This window comes from Dromaius novaehollandiae, chromosome 17 (assembly GCF_036370855.1).
Source record: "Dromaius novaehollandiae isolate bDroNov1 chromosome 17, bDroNov1.hap1, whole genome shotgun sequence".
NCBI classification, from domain to species: Eukaryota; Metazoa; Chordata; class Aves; order Casuariiformes; family Dromaiidae; genus Dromaius; species Dromaius novaehollandiae.
The window spans coordinates 13,021,786-13,049,727 of record NC_088114.1 but is presented as its reverse complement, the minus strand read 5'-3'; the positions used below and the strand labels follow the sequence as shown (position 1 = coordinate 13,049,727).

The 27,942-nt window shown below is 53.3% G+C and overlaps 1 protein-coding gene across 9 annotated transcripts; it reads left to right on the top strand.

Moving 5' to 3' along the window:
- Positions 1–234: 234 nt before the first annotated feature.
- On the top strand, positions 235–27,152 carry CABP1 (calcium binding protein 1). Of its 9 annotated transcripts, none has more exons than XM_064522266.1 (8): positions 741–861; positions 13,334–13,582; positions 18,291–18,467; positions 22,073–22,103; positions 22,709–22,852; positions 24,137–24,246; positions 24,649–24,796; positions 26,616–27,152. In XM_064522266.1, the coding sequence occupies exons 2-8, from the start codon at positions 13,538–13,540 to the stop codon at positions 26,639–26,641; spliced, it is 681 nt and encodes a 226-aa protein (XP_064378336.1). In that variant the 5' UTR covers positions 741–861; positions 13,334–13,537; the 3' UTR covers positions 26,642–27,152. The 9 variants fall into 9 exon arrangements, with proteins under 9 accessions (XP_064378335.1, XP_064378336.1, XP_064378339.1 ...); XM_064522269.1 differs by having other exon boundaries at positions 18,291–18,471; XM_026119129.2 differs by lacking the exon at positions 741–861 and adding an exon at positions 8,561–8,631.
- Positions 27,153–27,942: the final 790 nt, after the last annotated feature.

Here is a 27,942-nt window from a genome sequence, read left to right as displayed (position 1 = left end):
CCGGCGGGGGGAGGCCGCGCTCACCTGGGGCGGCGGCGGCGGCGCGGGGGGAGCCCGGCGGGGGCCGGGGCCGGGAGCGCCCCGCGCGCGGCCTTTGCCGGCGCCGTCACATGGGCGCGGTGCGGGATTTAAGCGGGCTCCGCGGGACATGCCGTGAGCGGCGCGGCGCAGCCCGGCCCGCAGCGGCGGCGCTCCGCTCCGCCCGGCCGGCGATGCGGCTCTAGCGGCCCCGCGATGAGCGGCTCCTCCATGGCCAAGAGCGAGTCCCGCACCTCGCTGCTGAGGGCGGCGGGCGGCAGGAGGGCGGCGGGCGCCCAGCCCCAGCCCCAGCCCCGCGGCGGCGGCGGCGGCCGGGAGCGGGACCGGGAGCGTGGCCAGGGCCAGGGCCAGGGCCAGGGCGGGCCGGCGGGGAGGGAGCCGAGCCGGGAGCCGCTCCCCGGGGAGCCCAGCGCCCGCAGGCCGCTGTGCCGCCCGGGCGCCCCGGAGGACGCGGGGCGGCTGTCACATGGCCGGGGGCAGAGCCCGCCGGAGCCGGCGGAAGGAGGGCCGAGGCGAGGCGGCGGCAGGGAGCCGGCGCGGACGGCCCGGCACCGCCACCGCCTCCCGCCGCCCGCCGGCCCCGGCCGCCCCCCGGAGCAGCCGCCGCCGGCCGCCGGCGATGGGGCGGAGGCGGAGGAGGACTTTTCCTTCAGCGCCGGGCAGCGGTCCAGCAGGGAGTCCCTGAGGCTCCCGGAGGGCGCTTCGCCTCTCTGCAAGCCCGGCAGCAAGTGCTCCGCCAAGTCGGGCGGCAGCGACCGCTCGCCGGACGCGGACCCGCTGCTGCACCAGCTGCGCCCCATGCTCAGCTCCGTCTTCGGGCAGGTAAGAGCCGGCGCCGCGGCTCCCGGCACCGCGCTGCCGCCGCGCCGCCTCCCCGGGCAGTGCCGCCGCCGGACGGGCGCGGGGCGGCGGGGAAGGCGCCCCCGGGCAGGGGCCCCCGGGCGGGAGCCCCCGGGCAGGGCCCCGGCGAGCTCGGGCTCGTCCCCGTCCCCGCCGGGCCCGGCCGCAGCTGGCCGCGGGGGACGCGCCGCGCTGGCCGCGGCTGCGGCGGGGCAAGTTGTGGCTCTGCCTGGTGAGGGCGAGAGCCAGAGCGGCGACATTTCTTAAAAACCTCTCCACTTATTAGATTCCATCTCTCTGGCTCCCCGCCTTGCTTTGCTGTATTTGTTTACATCTCCGTATGGTACATTTCTGTACAATCAGCATATGAATCATTTCTGGTGGCAGAAGCTGTCAGGGGAAGGTAGTGGGGAGGACGACAAAAAAAAATCCTGACCCAGTTCTGAAGCCTTCCCAGTCACTATGTTGGGATGGAACAGATGCTGTCGGTGTTTGCAAGCTCCCTGGGTACAAAGCTGTCGCTTTTAGCTGCTTCTGGTAGTGAAATTACCCAACAGGGCTACCCTTCGAAAAGGAAAAGCCAGAGGGAGACTGGCTTGAAATTTTCTTTTAGAGCCATTTAGGGACGTTAGTGGGAGAGGTAATCTCCAGGAAGATTAATGTAACTGCAATCTCCCAGAAGCACAATTATAGGTATAAGCCAGCAGCCTGGAGGGCTGAGTTCCAGCCCTGGAAGTGATCGATTAAAGCAGAATTATGATTTGTAAGTTTTGTTGTTGCTGGGGTTTTTCCTCTAAGCTGGTTTGGGAGGCTTTGCAGAGTGCCCGTTCCCATCACGATTAGGGAGCGAACGAGAAGAATCGTTGTAATTGGGGGAAGGACGCGCTGCTCCCGTGTCGTACTTAGTTTAGTCTCAGAAAGTGGTGTCTGCCCCTGTTCATCTCGACTTCTCCGGAGAAGAATCAAACCTCATCTGTTCGCAACAATTTTGCATCCTCGGTGACAGTCTGTTGATTTATGAACGTTACTGTAGTATTTAACTCGGAACTAATACTACCCCTTCTGTGCCACGAGTATACCAGAAGTCTAGATTAAAATGTTGTAGTTGCAGTAAGGAAGGGCCTAGTGAATAGCTAGCTGCTTAGTTAGGTAACAAAAAGCAGTATTTCAGTACCAGACGCTGAAATCCCTGGGCTCAGCTCTGTCTTGTGCTGTCCCTGTAGTTCTGACAAAAGTGAGATGCATCTAAGAAGAAGGTTTTCAGTCTACGGCACTGTATGTCCCCAAAATGTCAGAAGTAGGAACAAATCCACGCCAGGGCCCCTCCTCGCAGCCCCCCGTCCTCGCCACAGCTGCGCCGGCAGTGACCGCACTGCTGTTTCACCTGTTTTGCTGCTTGCCTTCCAAAGGCATGCAGCACTTCCGAATGCCACAAACTTCACAAAATTAAATGCCAGTGCTGAACAATGTCACCTGCAGAAAAGAGGCAGGTTCGATTCTAGCTTTAGTTCTTTCGCTCGGTACCTAGCGCCCATGCTTATAAACGAACACCAACATCTTTCTTTCAGAGCAGAACAGTCTTCGTTCCCATTTCCTTCTGTATTCATCTGTCACTTGCTTTCTTTGAAGTAACTATGAGAGAACGACCATCTAGTGGTGATTTTAGGACTGGCTTTCAGGAGTGGGTTGTAGCAGGGCTGTTGAGGGATTTGTGGATACGAGAAGCAGAGCGTGGGGAGCTACAGGATGGGATGCAGAAGGAGCTGGTTACAGGAAGACAGATGTGAAGATTTCTTGTGCTGATACCAAAATCCAGGGATGACTAAAGGCCCAAGGGTAAGAACTGTGGAGATTCTGCCATGGGAGGGGATGATGGAGAGTCTGTTTTCATGAGTGAAGAAATTAATGTGGAGCTCTGTACGAAAATGTGAGCAGTGTTTTGTGACAGGCAGGAGCTTAGACCTGCAGGAGGCCAAGTTGAGCCTGGGTTGAGCCTTGGTCACAGGTGCAGTCGGGTCCAGGATTGCAGCATAAGGCTGCAGGTGCTGTGACACCAGTCTGCTACACGTTGTAATTAGAAGAGAGCAACAGCTCAGCAGACAGTTTATTTAATCCAAGAACTTCTCTCCAGCCCACACAGCCCACTGTGAAACAGTTAAAACAGTAATTTTGCAGTGGGCTCTGGGAGGGGAGCGCAGCGGTGCGTCTCTGCAGCAGCAGCGCGCTGCGATCCGGCAGCGCCGGCGTCCCTTGTCCCAGCTGTGCAGACGCGAAACCTCACCCCCTCGTTCCACAGTGGTGCAGTGACACGGTCGCAGATGCAGAGCACTACAGTGGCACGATCAGATAGGCAGAAAACGTTGCAGGGATGACTTCACGGAGCATGTCGTGATTGCAGTGGCAGCGGAAAGAAGCAGCCCAGGACTACAGGGCTGTGTCTTAGGCAGGCAGATTTGTAGCTGTGCAGGGGAAACGCAGAGCACAGGCAGAAGTGCAGCGTTTATGTAACTAGCACGGCAATGTAGTGCACTGTGGGTGTGTGCGCCAGGAGAATGCTAAGGCACCGTACTGCCAGGATACGGTATGCAATAATATTTTATTAATTAGGCTCATGCTAGCTTGGTGCAGCGATGCTTTAGTATAATAAAACATTAATACTCTTTGAAGGCATTTTAGCATTTTGTAATTGAGCGGTACGTGAATTAACAAATGTCGGATAGCATAATGGTGTATTAGTAGTATAAGCCAGGCTGTCATCTTAGTCTAATGACATGTTCCCACACTGGCTTGGCGAGGCAGCCGCGGAAAAGCGCTCTGGTGTGGAGTTCCTGCCAGGTTAGCCTTCAGCGCAGCGCCGCACCGCGTGGCTGAGCGCAGCACCGGCAGCGCGGCGGTGCGGTAACGCAATCCTGTGGCAGAGCGGAGATGTGATACTGGTGCCATGTGGCAGGAGTTTGGCAGTGCATGGGTGCGATAATAGTGCAGTGTTGTAGCTCGACAGAACCGTTTAGCAGCCTAATGATGTCGTAATACAATATTGCGGAGGGAAGCTGTTCTACACCCCGGCGATCGCCCCGGTGTGATGTTAGCAGAGCGCTGCGCCAGCCTGGCAGAAGTGTCCTCTGTAATGCCGTGGGGCGCCCGGCGAGGTGTCCCTGCCCTGCTGCAGCGTTGGTAGCACAGCGGCGATGAGTGTGAGGGCAGCGTCAGAGGTGCGAGGGGACAGAAGGGCAGCGTTAGTAGGGGCTGGTTGTGCGATGCACGCGATGGTGGGGCGGCAGTGTTTTAGAGTGGCACTGCAGTGTGATCGCTCAGTACAGCGGTGTGAGAGCGCAGCGGCTCCACTGTGTAGTGGGCAAGGTACGCGTGTGAGATAACGAAGCCAAGAGGAAAAGTGGCTGGAAAGGGGAGGTAGGGAGGGTAAAGAGTATTGTTTGGACCTGGCAGTGGGATAGTATAGGAGTGGCAAGTGGTAAAGGAGTGCAGTGTAGCAAAAGGAGCGCACTGTGCCCCTGCAGAGCAGAGCAGGACGGCGTGGCGTAGCTGCAGGATGCAGCGTGGTATCGAGCCGTAGCACATCGCAAGAACAGAGGAGCAGCGACCCCTCAGCAGCTGGGATAGCGGTGAGGTGGCAGCCTGGCAGCAGGACAGAGCTGATTAATGTGACAGCACTAGCAACGCCAGCACAGAGGACGCGGAGCAGGACGGTGGCGGTGGGGACAGCAGTGCAACAGTAGCAGCAACCGTGATGTAACAGCTATGTGGCAGCAGGAATCGGGGAATCGGGATACAGCAGGATCCCAAATATAGGAACTGGGGGCAGCCGTGGTGCGGCAGCAGCGTTTGCGGTGCAGTGGCAGTTCAGCAGCTGGGCTCGTGGCACAGTGCCGTACTGCAAAGGTACCGCAGCACAGCAGCCCTCCCGCTGCCTTCGCATCCGTCTCCCTGTGCCACGGGGTTGGCCCGAGCTGGCACCTTTAAGAAGAGCTTTTTCTGGCCTTTGCTATGCAATATTAATTTGCAAGCGATCTCGCCATGTGAGACCTGACCGTTTTCAGAGCCGTTTAGCTTTCACACCCTGCCTGACTGTTAAATTTTTTAAATGAAGTGATTCCCCAACAGTTTTCTGTCAATTGCCTCCGGTAGCGTGGGGTTCAGAGGGGTCAAACAATGCCACAGGGAATCATTAAATATTTACAGGCTTCTGCTGTCAGCACAGTGGCCAAAGGGACTGTTGTCTTCCTATTTGTACAGGCAGTTAAAAGCCTCTCCTGTCTGCACCTTCTCCCATTCTCCTCTCTGTTTTAGTGTTAGTGTCCAAATTGCTGTTGAACTGGAGAAGGATTCCTTCTGCATTTCCTGAATTTCCTTTCCTTGTCTTGCTCATTCTTCCGTTACTTATTCTTGGGCTTTAGTTAATCTTAACAGGTCTCAGTGGGTGTTGGCGCAAACTAGAATGACAGAGCTGGCCCTGTTTCGGGGCCGTGCGTGTCCCCGGCTGTATAGGCGTGAGGAGCAGGTGTAAAGAACATCCTGCTCCAAAGCAGCCAGGAGCACGCGAGGAAAAATTGCATTCTCCAGCCTCTCAAAGGGAGGCTGACCACCCTTGCTGGTCCCCTCTCTGCATGATGCTCCCTTGCTCTGGCATCGCCTCAACTTTGGCTGTTGTAACAGGAGTTTTGCCTAAGCACGGTCGCTGCAGGAGGAGCTCAGTGTGGAGGGGGCTCGCTGAGAGGGCCGGCAGCCCTGCGTGGCCTCGCCGAGGGGCGAGGGGACGCTTGGCGATGGCTCAGTCATCGAAGTCCTCGGTCGCTGCTGCGTTAGCGAGGCAGGCTGCTGCGTGTGGGGCTGTGCTGGAGCAGTGATGCCAGTGACGGAGACTCGTGAACGTAGAGCTGGGGGATAGCGGAGGCGATATGTCTGCAAGCTCTTGTGGGCTGTGTTACACTGTGCCAGAGGACACCTGGAGCAGCCGTGTGTCAGCGCTCACGGTGAACCAAGGACACTTCCTCATCGCTACTCAGTTACAGGGTTAAACCGACAGAGTAATTTGGGGTGAAAAGGTTTCTTCTGTGGCTCAAAACGTCCCATCCCCATAGTAATGCCGATCCCATTGTGTATCGTTATTTGTGTTGGAGTTACGTGCATGGGTCAAAAGGGACCAAGCGCAGAAGGAACACGAGGGCCTCCCCCTCAGCTCTTCTTCTGGCTTATTGCAACGCCTCTGCGAGCTCCTTGTGACAAGGACACAGAAGGGTCCCCCGAGGGCAGGGTGGCCTGGCCTGGGCGCTGGAGGGCTGCCGAGGCGGGCGCAGGCCAGGGGAGCCGGGAGCAGGCCGGCCTCCAAAATGCCACCGAGGGCACAGCGCCAGCGCCGCAGCTGCAAGAGCTTCTCCACAGGATCCTCTCTCTGCCCCCGCCACCCACACGGCGCCTTCCCGCGCGCCCGCCAGCGGCTCTAACGGCTCTAACGGCTCTAACGGCTCTAACGGCTCTAACGGCTCTAACGGCTCTAACGGCTCCAACAGCCCCGCGCGCCCGCTCCGCGCGGGCCGGCGGTCGGTGTCCCCACGGTGTCCCCACGGCGCCCCCTGCTGCGGGCGGCCGGTGCCGCTCGGCGGCCCCGTCCCGACCCCCGGGCCCGGCCCGCTGCCTCCCCAGGGCACGGCGGGGTCTCTCCCCCACGGGCGGCCGGCCCGGTGCCCTGCGAGGCGTCTCGGGCGGTTCACGCGGGACGGCGCCTGCCGAGGACACCCCGTCCCGGCGGGGACCGGTGCGTCGTGGCGATCACCAGGCGCATGGGTCCCGGCAAGGGCGCGGTACGGCCTCGCTGCGCCCCGCCGCGTCCCCGCGCGTGACCTGCCCTGCGGAGCCCCCGCAGCAGCCTCGCGTGTGTACACACCGCCTGTGTGTGCGCAACCTGTGCTGGCTCTCCCGTGTGGGAATACACCCTCCTCCGTCCGTACGCACGCTTTCCTGTGTGTGTAAACAAGCGACATATGCGTACGTCGCTGCCTGCTGACACTGTCCATATGCTCCAAGGTACGTCTCGTGTGTTTTCTGTATGTCAGGAAAGACACCGAGAAGCGTTGCTCCCCTCGAGCACAGCCACTCGGCTCGCCCCTTGCTCGGCCTGGGGAAAAATTGTCGCTTTTATGGCCTCTACAGAGCTTGAGGGATGGAGCCAGCCGCACCGAGCCGCTGAGGGGCGGTGGGGAAGCTTCCTGCCTGCAGCAGGTCTGCCGGGAAACATTCGTCTTTGTCAGTGGTTTACTTCTTAAACAAATCTCTGGTTTAAAAGGATATGGACAAGCATCAAAATAAAACCAAGCTGAAGGAACATTCATTAAATATTCAGTTCATGAAATATACAGCAGCATGAGCTAATGCACTGAGATGCACAGACCTTCTGGTTGGCTCCAGCTTATCTTTGGAGAGAAGAAAATCTTTCAATAATGAATTAATCTTCATTTAGATGAGTCCACCGTGCATTTCGGCAACCTGTGCTGCCTCAATTTTTGTTTCATGAAATATTGTTGAAGTCAGCGGCTTCGAACAAAGTGTCGATCAGGGAAGAGTTTAGCAGTAGATGTAGTAGCTGGGCCATAGGTCTGTCAGCTAAATTAGCTGTGGTTCTTTTTAGCGTCACAGCTCCGGTGACTGGTTTTCCCTGATGAGTCCATGAGTGGTATTGATTTCCAATAACAAGCAGCCATATGGTGTGCATCCAGTAAAAGACACTTAGCTAACTTTGGGCTCCCTTTCAGTAATCCTCTGACATTCCCGTGACCTTAGAGAGCAACAGCAGTGCCCGTGAAGTTGAGTAATCCTGCAATTTCAATCAAATGCTCCTCTTAGAAATAAAGGTAAACGGCTGTCATAGCTCGTATGGTCCCATTTAGTTTTTTAGTAGCTTTCTGTAGCTATGAATGAAGTTATTAGCAATTTTCCAATCTCTCTTCTAGCCCTTCCTCCCTTAGAGTACTTTGCACCTTGCAACCATCTTTGGAAAGAATAGATATCATTGCTTCATCCCACACTGGTGAAATATTCTCTGTTCTTGGAAGGGAATCGGCAACCATGTAACGCTGTGAGGCGGCATGTCACAGCACTTGAAGGCAGGAAGTGAAAAAACACCAACAAAATCCTCCTGCATTCTGCTGAAATAGTGCAAAGAGTTGAGTTAGTTTGTGACCAGCTGTGTTGAAAAATAGCCAGAGATTTCATACCGCAATGCGCAGCCTGATGCCTCTAAAGGTGCTGTCCCATCCTTACTCAGAGTAGAAGTGAGCCAGGCCTCAGTATTATAGCGGCATATTTCCTACAGTTTCGGAGGGTTATGTTGGAGCGTTGGGTTAGTGCCGGTTCCCAGGCCCCTGCTCATCTGCTAATCAACCACGCTTTCTATAGCACTTCAGTGGGCCAGCCAAATGCTGACCCCCCCCACCCCAGTCCCGTTTTACTTTGAGAGAGGTAAGGGAGCCACGGTGGAATGAGCTACTTTTACAGCAATACCAGGCAGAGAGAGAGTGATTCACAATTCTTATTCCTGAGCAGAGGGAAGGGACCATGTAAGGTTTGTTTTAAATCATCTTTATCCTGCATATATATGGTTAACTGTTACAGCAGCTTCTGGGCCTCAAACTTGTATTTGACCTTTTGTAGCCCATCGATGATCTTGAAAAGCAGAAAAAACCCACAAAGCATGGTGCTCTGGCCAGCGTATCTTCTGCGTGGGATCCTGAAAGTTGGGTTAGTGCAAAATATTTGTACCAGATCTGCACGGAAGGTGTCAGGAAATGGGACATTCCCATCTGCTTGCATCTAACATTCAGTAAAGCCAATTAATTATAGACAAAGCTGTTCTGAAGAGAAGTTGCCAATCAAGGCTTTGTTACCTTGAGAGTGATGGAAAATATCCTTGCTAGTTTAGGTCTTTTTAATAACCTTTCTGTTGTTTGTGATTGAATATGATCCAATTGCTCTAATGGAGGAGAATATTATGCACAGCATGAGTCAGCAACACTTTCTTCCTGGAACAGCTGACAGCAAAGAAAGTTCTCAAACTCTCTGCAGAAATATTCAGCCCTCTGCATGAAGATCTGGGCTGTATCCACCAATACCTGCTGGTGCCTCCCCCTGAGATGGGCCTGTGCTTGTCTGGCTGCAAGGAGGAACTCTCCAAGGTTCATTCGAGGTCAGAAGACACAACTCGACGTGCAGCAGAAACATTCGGGGGCCTTATGCAAAAGAAGACAGGGAAGTCACCGAAGTCTGGGGTGCCAGGGCATGTTCCAGTGGTGGGGAGCTGTAAAACAAGGACCCCAACAGCACTGACAACGTGAGGATGTTAATAAATCCAATCGATAAGGCTCAGCTAAGGTCATCCAGTACACAAGACGGGATTTTTTTCTTGTAAAATACAGGTCTATAGCCACCAGCTGAATGGGGGTCAGGAGAAAATTTGAAAGCCAACAATCACTGTATACACTCTCCACTGTGGGACAGAAAAAGTATACCAAAAATTCTTACCCTGTCAGAACAAATTAAATAAGGTGGCATATGTTAAGATATTAAATAGTGACATTTTCCAAGCATGCAGTGGGCATTAGGTGAAGCTATGGATTTCAGTGAAAAGCTGCTAGGAATGAGTTTTACAATATATTCCTGTCGGAGATTAACCCTCGTACTAATATTGTCCTGCTGTAGCGACTGTTTGTGTAGTGTCACAAACAACAATCTGATCTAACGTTCCAGCAAATCAAAGACCGAGCGCTGAACCCGGCCTGGCGTCTGAATGGTCTTGCTTTACAAATCACGCTTCCGTTGGAAACTTTGGCCAAGCAAGGCTGCAGTCAGATAAGCGAGCCCAAATTTTGAATTGACTTTCGATCTTTCTGTTGTGGCTTTTGATATTTGCTGTCCCTGGATAAAGTCTCTGGCAGCTACTAGATGATTAGCCATAGTGGGATCCAACATTTTCCTATGGGATGAGTATTTGTACCAAAGGTGCCAGCCCCAAGCACAGCGCTGCTTCTTTTTAAAGAATCCAGACGTATTAAACCATCTAAATCACTCCCCGTCCCATGCCAAGTCACCCAGCCTCCTGCCTGCCCTATGCTCGAGTTGGTCAATGTGCCAAAGTCCTTTTGTGTGTGCCGAGTTCTCGCTCTGAGCCAAACTGCATCCACGAAGGGCTCCGTTCTGCACCGTGAGCTGGAGGGGAGATGGGGGGATGCAGGAACATAGCTAAGACTGGCATTTCACAAAGTTCCTGCAGATTTTTAGAAAGTTTACAAGAGAGCCCCAGACCTTAAAAGAACAGTGTGATTGCCACAAAGAACAGTGTGGGAAAACCAGTATACATGCATGTGCAGCCCTCCCACACGCACACTGACTACCCCAGATATAGGCATACCCACAGATCAGCACCTACACACAAATGTTTTTGACACACTTATTCTCAGCATCCTGTTCTCTTGCAGCAGCCTCGGTTGGAGGAAGGGAGAAAATAGGCTCCCTCTAACCTAATCTTCTAATGACCTTTCTGCCAGCTCCACTTTCCTGCATATCTCTAAGCTGCCCATAGCAGAGATGGGAACAAGATCCCCATGTAGAAAGTGATTTTCAGGCTTAAAGGTCAGCAGGATCTGTCTGCTAGATTGTGATGTGCTGCCCAATTGCTCTTAAGAGATTCAGGGTAAATAAGGAGACAAGAAAACGGTTTGTGATCACGTCACTCAGGCCCCCAGGGGCTCTGCCAGAGTTGTTCTTGCAGAGCTGAAGGACTGCGACTGTGCTGCAGACCTGGTGCAGGTGGGCTCCCGGTGCCTCTTCTGCACTGCTAGCTCCCTTCAAAACCTGGCAGCAGGTCTCTCAGCCCTGCCCGTGCTGCCTGCAGCTGCCTGCAACTGCAGGGCTCTCTGCAAGAAAAGCAGGAGAGCAGGCAACCGGGGCAGTTTGCCATGGTGTCTGGCTCGCAATGCTCTGGTACAAGCTCGTATTTAGGAGGTCACTATCTCCACTTTTTTGAGAGTGCTGTAAGGCTCAATCCCCGTCCTGCAGAGCTGCCCCTAGCAGCGCGAGGGCTGTGCTGACCTCCTCGGGCTGCCCTGCCTTGGCAGGAGGTGCCTGCCTCGCTTGCCGGGCCTCCTCTCTCTGGGAGGACGCAGGAGACGGTGCTTCGCAGTTGCGGGACGTTCCTGGCCTCCTCGCTGCCTGTCAAGGGGAGATTCATTAGGAGCAGGGAGGCAATTCTCTCTTCTCTTTCTGCTCTGGAATTGGAGTCGTTTGTCTCGGGAAGGAGCCCCGGCGCCTCGCTTGCTGTGTGGCAGCTTCTGCGCAAGGGAGACAAGCACTTTGTCAATAAACAAGGAGCCTGGGGAATGGCTCCAACTGCGAGAGAACGTTATTAACGACCAGCACTTTGGCCGAGGGTGGACGAGCCTCCCATTAGCTGCTTTAAGAGGGGAAATAGAAATAGAGCTTGAGATGGCAGCCTTGAGCGGAGCTGGGAGTTTGGGCATCCTCCGCCAAGTCCCCCACCACGAGGGCCAGGGCTGGCACAGCCCCCAGCGTGTGAGTGTGTATTTTCTCCCTCATCAGGGAGCCTCAAACTGTGACAGCAGGCGGCAGGCCCAGCTCTTGGACAGCTTTGCCTCACGGCCCGGTAAGGGTGAGCTCCGCTATGGACATCTTCCAGGCCAGAGTTTCTCCATCCTCTCCGTCTATCTCAGTTTGCCCAGGGGACAAGAGATGTCTCCCGGTATCTGCCACCACAGCCGTCGTGTGCTGCTCACTCTGGAGGAGCTGTGACTCCCGGTGTTTGTGCAGCTCCTTCCTGGGCAGTGCACCGAGCAAGGCATGGAGGAAACCCGAGAGGAGGCTGTTCTGCTGCTTTCGCTCTCAGGAAGTGGCAAGTACGAGGAAGAGCGAGGAACGTTATCTCACATTGCCCTGCACCCCTGACTGCAACTGGAACCAGAGAAGCTGTTGCCTCTTGCCATGGCTGGGCTCCTAAACTAGTGTCCTCAGGTGGAAGAAGCCTCTAGGCTCTAAAACAACTGTTGATTCACCTTGCAATTATTCTGCATTTCCCACAGCACCTCCAGGGAAGAAACATAAAAATCCCAGCTTTGTTGCGACATTGACAGATCATCCTTTTCTGTCCTACAGCCCTAGAGCTGCCAGGAGGGCACGTCCTTGTCTCCTGCACAGAAGAGCATGTGGCACAAGTGCTCAGCCCACGGGTGAGGTCTTTGCAGAGCCTTTTGTTTGGAACCACACTTGCAAAGGTGGCGAAACCTTTCAGCAGAACATCTGAGTGTCCTACCAACCCGTGGCATAGGTGGGGTACAGGATCATCGTCATCTTGGCCTCTGCAGTTATTGGAGGAGGTAGCTCTTCATGCCATGGCTTCTTACCGCTGTGGAGCTGCAGCCATGGTGGCTTCACAGCTAAGGATGCATTCACTATCCTGTTCAGATCCTGTTGCCTGGGGTGATGGTGAGTCTTTTATGCAATTTAAATCTTCTTTCAGACAGAACGCTGTTACGTTCAGCCTGAGAACAGAGGAAAACGTATTGAGGGCTCATCCTGTTTTTTCAGAGATGATTCTGTTAGCCCACGGTTCAGAGCCGAGTCTGGGATAGGAGCCCCTTATGGAGCCTGGGACTTGGGTGCTTGGAAAAGGAATGACCTGTGAACCGTGGATCTGAAGTCTAAAGTCTTTGTCACACCTTGCCAAGCTGTTAAGATTTAGGATTCAGATCTGAGCCCATCTCTGACAGATGTGTGCAGGAAAACCACCAGTTGATTTCTACTTGCAGAAAGCTCGAAAGACTTTCCCATGAGACTGGCTCAAGATCTCTCCCTCGTGGTTGAAAGTTACAGCCGTGGGGCTGCGAGTGTCCTCGGGTCACTGGACTGCTGCCTCCAGCTTGCTTCAACGGAGGCATGGAAAGAATGAGGGACCTCCAGGTCTGCTGTGATTTATAAGCTGAAACTGGTCCCACCCAGATAAATGGTCCATTTCTGCTCCAAAACGAGCTCTGGACTCTGCTCCAAGCCTCTAAGTGGATTGCCTGGTGCCAGCCTGGCTCTCCGGTGATTGAAAAACTGAAGGGAGTTAGAAGTGGGGGTGGGCAGGGAGCTAGAGGATGCGATGTTCGGAGGCTGTGTGCACCCAGACTAGCTGGATTCACCGAACTCATCTCTGAAATCACTTCTTGCGGTGCCTCTGTTTTAATTCTCCCCGAATCAGCCCTCTCCCGTGAGTGAAACAATCTTGCCTGCAGATTGAGGGGGGGTGGGAGGGATTTGAACATTAATCTGATGTAGATTATACATCCGCCTCCCTCTCTCTCCCCCCTTCTCACTCTCTCTCTCCCTCTCTCTCCCTCTCTTTCTGTCTGTTTCTCTCCCCTCCCTCTCCTTCCTGCTTCATCTCTTCAAGAAAGTGAACATAAAGTAAAAACACGGAGAGAGAGAGGCAGAGAGAGAAAAAGCTCCCTGAAGAGGGAAGCCCCAGCAGCCAGTAGCTGTTTGGATTTGCCTGGCGCTGCCTTTCTTGCTTTGCTCCCAAGGAATACCTTTAATGGGATCAGTTGCTTCAGTTCCTTTATAACCAAGTCCACCGGAAAGGCAGACTCAACATATTATGGGCAACTGTGTGAAGTCTCCACTGAGAAACCTCTCAAAAAAGGTATGTTCCCTGAATCGAAGTGCGCTGTGCGTTTCCTGCCCTGCTTCTTGGGATGGGTGACGTCGTGGGCAGAGGGGAAAGGGAGGTGGGAGAAGCGCGGAGATGTGTACGAAGGGTTCAGCTTTCTTCACCAGTCTTTTTTGTAAGAGCTGCTCAAGCAAGCGCAGCCATCAGAGCCCGGGATGCCGAGTGCCACGACGTGCGTGTAAATATATCTGCGGGTCTGCATGCACAGGAGTCGGCGTGTGTCCAGCCTCTGTGTGTGTGTGTGTACAGCTCTCCACTGTGTACATGCAAGTTTGTGCTTGTCCGTGTACGTAACACGCTCAAACACATTTTTGTACCGGCATCTTAATGTATGTATATACGTGTGCGTTTGTGTATGTGTGTGCATGTGCTTAAAACGAGGAGCGTCAGCATGAGTCTGGTCTGCATGTCATTTCTGCAGGGACATATATTCATGTGCCTGTGGCTGTGTGTGTGTGTGTTCAGGTGTATTCCTGCCGGCGTGTGTAAGAACATGCACATTTAAATGACCATATCGGAAGTACATGTGTGTCCTTAGCTGCTTATGTCTCTACATACGCATTCAGAGGTGTGTGTGCATATGGGGGAATTTGTGTGGGTCACACACGTGTGCATGGTTGTGTGGCTGTGGCTGTGTGTGTATACTTGCTGGTATACGTCCCGTAGGAGTATGTGTGCCGGCGTACCTGTGTTCCTCTGCATACCACTACTGCGGTGTGCACCCACCTAGTTGTTTGTGCGTATTTGGTTACAGAAGCACGTTTTTCCGTTTGTCCATGCCTGTTTGCGAGTGGACACACTGGGCCTTCACCGCGCGCTCGTGTGTCACGCCACGCGTCAGCATGGCCCGGCTGTGCCCGTCTGGGCCCAGCTGTACTGCATGTGCGAGCTGCCATGTGTGTCTGTCAGGCCTCAACCCACAAACTGCTCCGTGCTTTGATTTTAAAATAATCCCGGGATGAATTAGATCCAGGAGCTGTTCTGCTGTTAGGGGCTGGATTGAAATGGGAATAATTTGCCCAGTGATATTCCTTGTCTGAGGGAGGAAGGTCTTGCAGCACAGTGACCCATCAGCCAAACAGTTCTCGCTTGGCAGTGCTGACAGTCTAATAACTCAGCAAAAACCTGTTCCCTTCACTCCTTATAAATGAAAAAGTTATGCTAAGCGTTGAAAGGACTGCAGAGAGGCCCTGCCCTGTGGAGAGCTTGCCACAGGGAAGTGCCACTGCTGTTGGGGTGCTCCGCCGAGGAGACCTTGCCCCAGGGAAAAGCCCCCCAGGGAGGAGCTCTTGGGGAGGGGGGTTCCCTAGCAGGGAGCCTGGGATTTCTTCTTCTTCTTCTGGCCTGGGATTTGCCTCTTCATAGAAACACGGCCTGCCCGTTACCTCGGCTGTATAAACACAGCCAGAAGGGGCAGCAGGCAGCCACAGGGCAGCTGGGATACCCAGGGAGAGGGTGCCTCGCCAAGCAGTTAGGCAGTGCTGGGACTGGTCCTCAGCACAGGGCGACCTCAGGGAAGAGGCAGAAGTATTTGGGGTATACCCAAATGTTGCATGTTTGAAAACCCCACGTTGGCTACTTGTAGGTTGCCCCCAACTTGCAAAAAAATGGAGTTGACTGCAGTTGTGCTCAGCATGATCAAGGAGATTGCAATTGGAAGTGTGAAGCGTGGCCTGGCTGCTTAAATCAAAATGGATTCAAGGTCTTATCAACTCTGTGTCCTCAGTCTTTTATTTACTTATGCTTTCATTCCTAAGAGCTGCTTGGAATAATGCAGTTTGTGCCTAGTTGCAAGGCCCGGGATGGCAGGACTAAAAAGAGAAGGCTCCAAAGCGCAATTGGAGAATTTCCCAGGCTTCACCCCAGCTAGCCGTGAATTAAGGCCTCAGGGACTGATCCTGAGAGGTCCTGGGGCTCTTTCGTTTTTTTGATTCCAGCACACATAGTTACAGTGGATACTTCACAGAACCACCTATACATTGGACAACTCCCTTTGGCTGTTTTGTGATCCTGGTCTTTTCTTCTCAGATTTTAGCTTGGGCAAGCTGAGAGGGAACTCAATGAGCAAGATGAGGAGCTGGGCCCTGGGTGGTACTAAGTTTTATTGGGAAGAAGCAATCATTCTCTTCCTGTTACTCCTCCCTGTCCTCGCCTTACCTGCACTTCAGTAAAGCTCCTTTGAGCGTTCATGTCCTCAGACTGAAGAGCTGCCTACGTTTGGGTGCTGTTAAACTACCAGGCACAACTTTCTTATTGCTTGTCATCTTCACCGTGTGTTTCTCCCTAGAAAGTGGAAACAGAGACTTCAGGTGATTAGGAGAACGGCTGAGGAATGTGAAGCCTCTTGCGTTTGATATCCATTCTTGGGCGAAGGTTGGATTCTTCTGTGATGGAGGGGTGTATATTTTTCTTCTGTTTTGCTGAAATGGTGGAGGAGAAGAGGCAAAAAAAAAACCCCGACAGTGAAGGGTCTCCTTACTCCCAGACACTCTCCTTAGCAGCTTCTTAACCACACTGCCAAGTAGCGTTTACCATTTTGAAGGCAGCAAAAAAATCAAATTCTCTATATAGGAGAAGAGATTATAGCACAAGCAGGAGCGTAAGTGGTAGCTAGACAGAGGAGGAGCTCTGGGCAGCGTGTGTGTGAAAGCTGCTCTTGGGTAACCGAGTTTGATCTCTCGAATACGTGATCTCAACCAGAAAGTTGAGAATTGCCTCCAGGCACCGGCTCACTCGGTCCAGGACCGACTGGCACCTGCGTTCCTCGCCCGCTCGGATGGTAACGTTCAGGCTTTATCCCCACCGTGTCCGTTGTTGGTGACTTCCCTTTCCACAGCGTCCCCCGCGCGGCGGCAGCGAGCCGCGGTGCCCCTCGAGCGAGGAGCACCCAGTAGGGAGGAGAGGGCCTCTCCGGGCGGGGAGCCGCGCTCAGCCGGGCCCTTAGCCCTCCGGCGGGTTGCACGGCCGACTTGTTCTGCCGCTGCTGGCAACTGTTTCATCAAATTGGCAATCTCTCCCTGCCACGCAGGAAAATAATGGGCTGCCCTTTCCTGGGCACGGCTCCGTGACTTGGTAATAACTCTATTGACTGCAAGGGTCAGAAAGCAAGGATTAGTTATAGGCTGGCGGCCTACCGTCTTTCCCTTGGCTTCAGTGGAATTATGCTCTGGACTGATGTGGCCTATTTTAAGTGATTCATACTATTTGGTATATTAAACTGAAAAAAAGTGCCAGGGAATAAAGCTGATAATTTTGAAAATGTATTGCATGATGTCATGAAGCTATGTGGTTCAACACAGATGCCATGACATTTAGCTGAGCTAGTGATATGCCATTTGCGGACTGATGCTCATCTTTCACGTACTGAAGGACGTGTCCTATGTGCTACATTTAATCAGCGACAGATTTCCTGCTCATCCATGATTGCAATGAAGATGCTTCTCTGCTTCTTCATTTCCTTTCTCCATGGCTCGCTTTCCGAGTTGTTTTTGTTTTGATGCTTGATATTCACATGACATTATACATGGGCAGATTGGTGTAAGACTGTGTATAAAGATGTGAACTACAAACCATGCGTGCAATACTGTAGCACATGGCAGACAGCAAATAGATACAATAGGTTTGGACAAGTGTGTGTGGGGGGGCGGGGGGCAGCTGGTCTTTTAGCCTGAGAAAGAAAGGAAGCCCTTAAGGCAAGGGTTAATAGCGAGAGACGATGGCTATTGACAGAGCCTGGCTGATCACCCGCCCCTGGGAGCACCGGCTGTGAAAGCAGAGCTCATTCCCGAAGCAGGAATCTGATGCATGATTAATGTTTATGCTATAAAACCAAGGGTCCTGTGGGTTGTGCTGGCTTTTTATAGCTGCATGGGAATATCAGGATAAGACTTTTCTTGCAGAGCCAGGGAAATGCATTTCTATAAAAGGAAAGCAGCGGCTCCTTATAAAATCCAGCGCTGGGTTCTATTCTGGAGGCCGAGCTTAGCAGGACGTGTGCACTTAGGAAAATGGTCTGTGGAAATGCAGATGGACAAAATTGTTGTGTGTGTGACCGACCTTGACTTTGGGACTGTAAATGCAGTAACTGAGTGAGACCCCGAGGATGTCAGTAATGAGAAGTGGAGCGGGGAGTGCAAGACTGCAGCGGGCAAAGCCACCCCTCCTGTAAAGGGCCTTCTCAGAATAACAGAAAGCATGCGAGGCCGTGTTGCTGAAATGTAACGTGGCGCCTAACTCCGTGTCTGTGTGCAGGCTCTGCCGCGTGGTCTGGGGAGGCCCTGGCAGAGGCTTCGCCTGTGCACACACCGGCACACGCGGGGTGCTGCCGGGCTGTGCTCGTCCTTTGCAGCTCCCGCCCCGAGTCATTAGCTCGGGTGCTTAGAGCGGGAGCGCGGCCCTTTGGGCTGCTCCGGATAGACGTGTGCAGTGTTGAGAGTCCGGTGTCGTTTCAAAGTGAAGTTCTCCTGGCTGACTGTACTTCCGTCAGCTTTTGAAAGTGAACTTCTCGACCTGTGCAAATCGCAGTGGATCAGTGGGGGGGCACAGTGTGGACGAGGCAAAGGCCGCGTAGCGATAATGACTCCGCGAGGCGGTTCAGTAAAGCTTCAGAGGAGAGGCTGGGCGAGACGGGGAGGTAACGTCCTCTGTTGTGTTGTTTGCTTGCTGCTGGTTGGCTGGGAAGATCCGCCATGAGGAGAAGACGTGCTATAAGGCTGTCCAGACGAGCGAAGAGGGGCCGTCGGCCTGCGAGTACCAGGGTCCGCTCATGGTGCTGGCCCAGAACTGCGCCGTCATGCACAACCTGCTGGGGCCGGCCTGCATCTTCCTGCGCAAGGGCTTCGCGGAAAACAGGCAGCCTGTACGTAAGTTACCCCCAGCCGGGCGAGACACGCACGGAGCCGTGCGGACGCGGGCCGGGGATGCGGAGCCGCCCGCGTGCACCGTGGGCGCGCAGCTCGCTGACCCACGGCCCCGGGTCTCAAGCATCCCGGCTGCGGCTCCGAGTGCAAACACCGTCACAGGCAAATGTCTAGGCTGCAGGAGGTGCTGAGATAGCCCCGTGCCCAAACACCGGGCGAGGAGGCTTCTAGAAGTGCAGCTATGGAAGACAGAGCCGTGCCTGCTCAAGTAGGCATAATCATATGGCCCGGGAGGAGTCCAGTATTGAAAGCTGTTATTCCAGCAAGACATCCCCATCTCATTCCCAGAGGCTCAGATTAGCATTTAGGGTCTAAATAGCCACTTAAATGCAAATCGGGCATCCATATTGAGAACAAGCTGTCCCACAGAGATGCCCATATTTGATATCGGTCCTATCAGCTCACAGTGAGCACACTAATACGAGCAGAAATGAGGATACATCTGCCTCCTCATAGATACCCAAACCAATCTCTTACGCACTTTCATACACAGCCTGCTGCTGGTGCAGTGATCCCAGCCAAATAAACCAAAGACCATCAGTCTGTCCTCGTATTTGCAAGTAGTACCAGACTACCAAATGCTATAACCCATACGCACACAGAAAAAGAGCAAAATCACATCCATCCATTCAGTCACATCTATTTGTAACTACCTGTTCGTATGTATCTAATGTATATATAGAAAAAATAAGAATATATTTGTATGCAAATTCAAATGGACACACCTGAGCATGTTGGCTATACAAAAGCATGCACTCCAGTGTTGTATATTTGCAAGACATAAAAGATATTTTTGAACATTGCATTCCTACATTAACGTGAATTTAAAGACATGCACAAAGAGACCATATATTAACACACTTTTTATGTACACGTATGAGTGAATATGTGTATTGTCATACATTCATCCAGTGCATTCCATGTTCTTCTGGTAAAACAAAGTTCACCCCAGTTACCTGAGAGTCAGAGCTTGTTTTCCTCTGTAAGAAATCTCAGCCTTACACACTTGTACATTGATGTAGTTATCTACAGCTGTAGGAGACACCTAGATCTTTAGCTCTAAAACCTCATCTTCAGCCAAAGACCCCCAAAAGCATTGTTGTTAGTCACTGTTCATCAAAGAGCTTTTGTTCTTCCCAGCCTTCAGGCACTAAGTGATCACACATCCTTGGGCCAGCACACGCAATATACTGTGCTTGTGCAAGCACCCTTCCTGACCTCGGCAGGCTCAAAGCCACCCGTCACAGGAGACACATCCAGCTGCCCGGTGGGCGATCCTGCCTGTTTGGGCCCTGGAAACTCACAGCGTCCTAAGCACTTTCCAAAATAGGGTTAGTGATGTCTCTAACAACCCTGCTGTAGAGTAAGTGCATCTGATAAAAAGCTTTGCTCTGACCGACTCTCTAGACCAACAGGATTTATTGTGCATAGAGCAGAAAGAAATGAGAGTAAAATCATTACCTATAAGGAACTCTCAGAGGGTCACCTCTGCTCATTTCTAGGATCTCTCTCTTTGCACAGGTTTATTCTTCTTTCCGTATGTTCTTCTCCAAAAGCTTTAAAGTGAGCCAGCCCATTTCTTCCCAAGCAGGTGATTTTCCTCCTTTAGCATTTTAAGGAATCGTCTTTCCAGTTTAAACCAGAAAACCTCTTCATGACGTTAGTTATCGCTTGAGTCAGATTTTTGGAGGGACGTAAGCCCTCCCCCTCTTTTTGCATTCGCAGTCTGTGGCTCTCTGATGCTAAAATCTGCATGTGCAAAGATATGCTCAGAGCCCTGCGAACGCAAATGCCTCCGTGTGCAAAATTAGAGCGGGTGCTGAAGCCCTCATTTCCGACACGTGGCAGCGATGCCGGGAGCAGAGCGGTCGGCAGCGAGCGGGCAGGGAAGGGTCCTGTGCCGGCGGTGCCGGGGAGGGCCCGGGTGCTGCTCTGGACACCGACACCAGGCAGGAGCCGCGGGGCGAGTCAGGGCGCCCTTGGTGCTGCGGCAGCGATAGCAGCCCCGCCGCGTCTCCCGCAGCACCGCGCTGGCCCTCGGCACGCGGCGGCGGCTCCGGGGCTGACGTCTGCAACCTCTTCGGAAAGAGGTGCGCGAGGTGGTGGTGCTGATCACGAGTCTTTTTAATCTGTTCTGTTATCAAGGGCAGTACGGCCTCCCGCGTCCAGTCTGAAGGGTCCCAACTGTTTTATTACTCGGTGTTGATGGAAGCAGAACAAATGGGATGACATGTTTGAAAATACCAGCTCTGTGAAGGATGAAACAGCAGGGCCAGTGCTCTCTGACAGTTCATCCGGCACAGAGACGCCTCTGGGAAGGTTATGAGTAGCAAGCGGATCACTCCTCTGGCACAGCCCACTTCTGCACAGACACGAGCCGGCGTGTGTCCTAGTTTGCGACGCGCTCTGAGCAGCCGCCATCAGAGTTTCCAGAGGAGCCTGTGGTTAAGTAGCAAAGTATCATCCTTCTCAAACTGAGCAAGGGCACTGCCTCCAGGGACAGGCGGTGAGACTGCAGGACACCTGGAAAACGAGGAGACGCTCCCCACGGTTGAGGGGAAGAGCCGAGAGTCAGACGACAAAAGAGATGGCGTTTCTCTGTTTCTAAATTCTCAGATGTTTTGGATTTGCCTGGGAGCCGTGAGAGGAATTAGGAAGGGCGTTTAAACCAGAACGCAGTGCATTTCCATGCTCATCTCTTCTTCTTGGTGCAGTGTCGGAATTTTCCTATACTCGTTCATATCCTCCCCCTTCTTCCAAGAAATTCAAATTGGATGTTTGAAGTTGCAGTGTTTCCTGAACATGGTGAATCCTTGTCCTGTTTTGTTTGTAGATGACCTTGATGATGTATATGTTGTGTGTCTGCCTTCACGCCTGGTTTCGAAATGCTCGTGTGTGGAGTTGAGGCTGGGAGGAAGGGGGAAGTTCCTGCCTTTCTGGGGGGACTGACTATAGGAAATGGCACTGGGACGTTGGCTGTGAGAGAGCTCGTGGCTGTCCCTGTCCTGCCAGCGGGCATCCGTGTAGACAGTGGCAGAGACCTGCTGGTTACAGGGGCAGCTTCCAGCTGGCTGGACCTGGATGTCTCCGGCGGAGCTGCCGTAGGGAACGCAGCTGGAGCCGGAGCACAGCTCCGCGCTGCTGCAGGGCCGGCCTCCGCTCCCCGGGGCTGCCGCTGGGGAATGCCGTAGGAGCCCATGGCGATGCTCATAGTACCCTCTCATCCATCAGGTGGGGAGGCCCCACAGGCAGCCCGTGCTGGCCCAGGTCTCTTCTGCTTGTTGGGGAGCGCCCATCGTCCCCCTGCCCAGCAGACAAGATGGAGAGGGGCTTCCACAGAGACGTGTGCAGGCTAACACCCTCCCTCCTGGGGAGGAGAGCTGGGAAGCCTCGCCAGGTAGATGGTATTAAACATGTCATCACCTTCTTGTTTCTTCTCTCACTTTCTGGCTTGTCCCAAAACTGCATGCACCAACAAGTGCTATTCTGACACCACGTTCCTGGCAAGCAAATGGCTTTAACATGGTCTGTTCTCTCATTGCAGGATAGAGAACTGCGTCCCGAAGAAATTGAAGGTAAAACTTGTCACTCCTTCTGTGTCACCTTTCTCCCCGCCCAGTGAAAACCTACTGGCCAGCCGTTCCAGGTTGGCTCCCAAAGAGTAAAATAATTTGGGACAATTCAAGGGAGGTGATTCCTGGACTGTGGCAACCCCAGCAGAAGGAATAATATGAAAAACTGCAAGACTGATGACGGTGGGGGGATTTGCATCCATTCCAGCTTCTTCAAGGTTGGGGGACAAGTGAAATAATAGGTAGAGTACAATAGTGCGGCTCTATAGCCCTGCAGTGAGGGCTATAGAGTACAGTGCAGTGGTGAGAGCTGGGAAGACTTATTCATTACAGTTTCTTCAGGGGGTGCAGTTTAGGAAAGCTCAAGTTTGTGAAGCCTCTGCTGTCTGAGCAAGCTTTGCTGTGAGAAGTGGGTCAGCAGTGCTGCTGACAGACGAGCTTAAAATTGCTCGAGTCATTGTCTCTTCTTGGGGAGATCTGCCGGGAAAATATGCAGTATCTTAGAGAACCTGGCCTAATAAAGTGCTGCCGACTCTAGGGAGGTTTCTTGGAAAAGGTATTTCAAGCTGTCACTGACAATGTTGCTCTTTCTGGCTCCATTCCCGCAGAATTAAGAGAAGCCTTTAAGGAGTTTGATAAAGACAAGGATGGGTTTATTAACTGCAGGGACCTGGGGAACTGCATGCGAACCATGGGCTACATGCCTACAGAGATGGAGCTCATAGAGCTCTCCCAGCAGATCAACATGAACCGTGAGTAGCATCACCCAGCCGCACCTCCCTGTTTCTGCTGTGCACTGCATCACTGTTTTGGGCTCTCTTGGTCTCCTGCTCTCTTTGTTCCTTTGGTTTCTTTTTCCCTTTTTTTTGGTTCTCCATTTTGCTCCCTATCCATCTTCTCTCCTGTTCCTGTGTGGTCCCTAGCCTTTGTTTCCTGCCTGTCAGACAGAGGTGTGTGGACTCTGCTCTGTGGGAATAGTGTGTAGAAGGGCTGTCCCCTGTGTTTATGCTGTCAGGTGTAAAACTGCCCTTGATGCGGGCAGTGAAGACATGGGAGCGCAGGCGGAGGGTGTTGTCCTGTTGAGGCCGGCGTCTAGGTGGTGTCAGAGTGAAAAAAGAGCCTGGGAAGATGGAGATGATTTGGTGAGAACGGGCGGCGGAGGGGCCACGCACCCTGCTCTGGGTGTCTGCGGGCCTTCGCCGTGCGCCTGGAGAGGGGCTGCAAAGAGCCTGTGCCGGCTGTGTCCGGTGGGAGCTACTGCTGGGGTAATGGAAGAATGCGGCAAACGTGTCTGTAATCCACTGTAACTATGTCTGTGCCCCTTGTCTTTTACCACCTTTTATTGTCACCACTTATCTGGGGCAGTGCAGGATATTACCCACAGCGGGGTGGGAAAAGGGATAGTTACTGCATGTTATTTCTGAGATGTGCTGATGTAGAAAGGACAAGTTACCTGGTCAAGGGAAGCAGATGTGACATGCACGACCAGTCACACACAAAAATGGCTGATAACCCTGGTGCCCAGGCTATCATTAGACAAGCAGTTAGGAACTGGAGTGTCATTGCTAACTTACAGATAGGAGACAAACAAGCAAAAGATAAATATGATGAATGAACAGTTGGATAAACATTAGTCACTGGAGCAAGGCTCCACCTCTGCTGCCGGGCGCTCCCGGGCTGTGCAGGGACCTCAGCTCCCTTCGGCACAGGTACGGCAGAGGGTTGCTCTGGGGTCAGTCCTCTAATACCTGGTACGCGGTGCCGTAGGGCATGACGGTCCCTGGCAGCCTCAGATGGCACAACTTGGGCTCATTCTGCTGAGCGCACAATCCAGCAAATGCAAAGACATACCTCTGCTCTTCCTGCCACTCTCCTGCACCTTCTCCGCTCTGCCTCCTGGAGAGCCAAGCTCTCTCCGGCAGCATGTGGCTGCAAGGGGCGCAGAGGGTGCGAGGGGCACACAGAGGTGCGAACCCGCGCGCTGGCCTTGGCTAATGTGTGGAGTTCTCACATGTGATCTTTCCTCTTTTCCCAAGTGGGTGGCCACGTGGATTTTGAAGATTTTGTTGAGCTGATGGGACCAAAGCTTTTGGCAGAAACCGCAGACATGATTGGTGTAAAAGAGCTCCGCGATGCCTTCAGAGAGGTGAGTGCTCCGTGCCGCGTGCCCCTCGGAGAGGTGAGCAAGAGACAGGGAAGAGAGGAGACCCACTGGGAAGGAGAAGAGGAGAAGGAGAGAGCAGCACAGTGGAAGACTAGAAAAAGCCAAGCCAGGCATGAAACGAGCCAGAAACAGAGAAAGTCACTGAGATAAGGGAAGGCAAGGAAGAGGAAAGCTGGCGCAGACACAGCAGTAATGAGAGGTTTCTGAGGAGGAAAGATAGGCTAGATCCAGACCAAAAGAGGCTCGAAGGAGGAAAAGGAGGGACACAGAAGGAATACAGGGAAAATGGGGCACTCAAGAGCAGGACAATACAGGATCCAACCCAGCGCAAGTTCCATTCCCGTTAACCCTATTTCCCGGCTGGTATTTTTCACCTACTTGCAGTTTGACACCAATGGTGATGGGGAGATCAGCACCAGCGAGCTGCGGGAGGCCATGAAGAAGCTTCTAGGGCAGCAGGTGGGCCATCGGGATATCGAAGAGATCATCCGGGATGTGGATCTGAACGGAGATGGGCGCGTTGATTTTGAAGGTGAGAAGGGATGAATGCTCCCTGTCCATCTGCTCCAGTGTGAGTCAGACTTTCAGCTCAGAGGCTGAAGTGGAAGAGAAGATTTGCATGTTCTGGGCCTGCATATCTGAGGTGCGGGGAAACGAATAAGCAAGAAATATTTTTTTTCCCTCATCAGCTGAGGAGGCTGAAGAACATTGGCTCACGTAGGAAATTCCTCATCTGAAGTGTTCGTTTGTGTGTCTTGTCTTGCTGCATTTCAGTTTCAGTCAGGTCTCCTTAACTCTAATATATCTAATAAGATAAATCTGTTCCCTGCCACACAGGAGCAGCTTTTGGTGCGCACATGCAGTGCCAGCCTTCTCTTTATGGGGCATTTTGCTTTCCATTAAATCTGTTGCAAGAGCTGTGAGGAGGCTGGGCTGGTTTGGAGAATGCATTACACCTATCATATCCTCTGGGTCACTTTTTTATCTGGATTTGTAGAGAATTTGTTTCTGTAACTTTATGCCAGGAGGTAGTCACATGCCAGACTTGCTCACTGGCACTGCAGATATCTGATCTAGGAGTGTCATGTTGAATCCTACGGAAAATTCATTTCTTCTCACATTTGCCGTGCCAGAAAGAACTGGAAAAACTAAGAGTGTTTAGGCTACTGTCCTAGCCACTAGCCATGGTGGGAGCAATGTTAATAGAGCTCGTAATAGAGTTCAGGGTTCCTGGCAGGGGGAGCGTTGGTATCAGACGGCTGAACGGACGCAGCAGCCGGAGGTGTGAGAGTGGCAGGCTGCTTCTGTTTTCCCAGTGCAAGTCCAGGCATCCTTTCGGAGTGAGGGTGAAGCACAGGAACTTCAGAATGAAAATAAAATGGACCTGGGGCTTTTTTGGCTCAGAGGCATTCCTGGGTCTCCGACATGACAGAGTCTCCTTGGATTTACTGAGCTTCCTAGGAATTTGAAATGAGAAAAAAATGCAAGTGTCTCCTTAGGAAGTATCTGGTAGCTGCTGTTGTTCTAATGCACTGGCTGATTACCTGACACTCGCTCTCCTTGTTTCCCACAGCTAAATCATGTTGGACAGCTAAAATACATGAAATGCTATCCCAGTATCATTTTCCCTGTGAGTTACTGCTTTCGTTGTCAGGGGACAGTTCCATCAGTGGAAAGGGAGAAGTCAAGGGAGTAATTTCCACTGCCCTCTTCTTTGTGGAGTTATTAATTCCTGGGCAATTTAAGTGCAAAATGAGAACGCATTTGGATTTGATGGCATTTACACTCAATTTGAACAAGTGTAATTGACTTCACAAGCTGCAGGGTAGTGAAGAAATATATCCAGGATGTCCTTACAGCTAACCTGTCTCTTCAAGACCAGTGCCCATCAAAGTGAACTTTTCTCTGCAGAAAATCTAGCACCCACCAAAACTCTGGTGATTTCCCAAACTGGTGTCTCTTCGAAATGGCAGGTTTACTCAGAAATTAGACCGTGCCACCAAGATTACAAATCAGTGTGCCCTGAAATTACAGTGCAGTGAAGGGAGGCAATGCTTGCCATAGCGTCTCCCAGGGAGTTTTCGTGCAAACAAGACCGTACGCTGGCTGGGAAGGAGTCCCGGGGAACGAGCTGTCCTGGCTAGCGGGATCAGAGCAGCTTGTGTAACCCCGCAACTGGAGCCCATTTTGCATGAACTCTCCAGGGCCAGCCGCAGAGAGGCACAGACCTGCCAACGGGGCGCGGGGGCTCTCGGCTCCCCCCCGGCTCTACACTGTCTCCAGGGAATGAGAGCTGGGTTGGGGACCCTGGCTGCCTTCGGCTTCAGCCTGTCTTTTCACGTTCTTTGCAGAGTTTGTTCGCATGATGTCCCGTTGACGATCATTCTCAGCTAAAGAAGACTCAGCACCTTAGAGAGGGCAGAAGAGGACCTAGATGGAGCATCTAGCCCCGATGTTCCCATGTGAAGGTTTATCGGCTGGCTGCGTTTGGGACATTGCGAGACGACCTGCTGCTCCTCCCTCACAGTGGTCCCCGTGCCCCTCCACCCTTTCACACTGTGAAAGACTTGCAACTTCCTACAACTGGAACCATTCCTCGGAGAACACGATTGCAGGAAACTGCAGAGCCAGGACTTGCCATGATGCTTTCATGGGATATTTGCAACTTTAGACTCCTCCTCCCCAGCTTTTATTCTCCCACCAGCTGCTGCAAAGCAAGAGCAGGAGAGCTCCTCTTGGCTTGGTGGATGAGAGCAAAGCCATCGGGACTGGTGGCAGCCTCAGGGCGTGCTCTGCACTTCTTGGTTTCCCTTGGTGAACCGTGTCTGTGTTTGCTGTCTGTGTGTGTGTGTGTCTATCTGTGTGGAATTATTTATGCTTCCCCGGCACATATTTGCATCTCCTGTGATTATGTTTACCCAGAGTAAATTCAAATACATGTCTTGTGGGGGGAAAGCGATAAATATGCACGCTGAAATGATGTGGAGCCTGGACGTCTCTGTGAGAGGCGGTGGCTGGGCTGGGGGATAAGGGCTGTGGCAGATGCCCACCCGGGCGCCCGCTCCACGTCCGGAGGGGAGTCCCTGCACCGGGAAGGGGAGACACGGCTGGTCACCAAGCCCACGGCAGAGCGCTCCCTCCCTCCTGCTGTCCCCGTGGCCGAGGGGCCGGGAGATGCCTCGCGGGGGGCCGCAAGGACGGTCCCGCTCCGTGGCCCTGGCTTGCGGACGAAGGGGCGTGCGAGGGGCGAGGAGTGAGGGAGGCAGAGCTGGGGGGCTGGGGGACGGGGCAGGCGGCAATGGCCGGCTTCCCATTTTTGGACCACTTCAGTGGAGCGTGCACAGAGCCGGGGCCAGGCTGAGGGACTGAGGGGGACACTGCCAGCGCCGACAAGGCTGGCTGGGTGCCCTGTGGCCTCGCGTTTGGGATGTGGCAGTGCCCCGCTGCCCGGCTTGTCCATGCTCGGAAGAGGGCCTCCTGGCCCGTCCGGTGCTCGCCCTCCCTCTCCCCTTGCCTCCCGCTCCCTTCCCCTACCCTGGAGAGCTGCCAGTCCCCTTTCTCCACGCGGAGGCTCAGTCTCTAGTCGCCCAGCCTCCTTTCTGCTTGGCTTCGAGGAGCATTGCCATTGCTGGGGGTTTCTCAGTGTAACGGGAGCCGTTTCCCTCTCATTGCTCCCGG

What these genes read in the sequence shown, in the direction of transcription:
- CABP1 (XM_064522265.1), top strand. Translation starts at nt 235, where the DNA reads ATGAGCGGCTCCTCCATGGCCAAGAGCGAGTCCCGCACCTCGCTGCTG. An exon ending in GCGTCCCGAAGAAATTGAAG is followed by an intron (nt 22,104 to 22,708) that starts GTAAAACTTGTC and finishes CCATTCCCGCAG; the next exon opens with AATTAAGAGAAGCCTTTAAG. An exon ending in TCCGCGATGCCTTCAGAGAG is followed by an intron (nt 24,247 to 24,648) that starts GTGAGTGCTCCG and finishes ACCTACTTGCAG; the next exon opens with TTTGACACCAATGGTGATGG.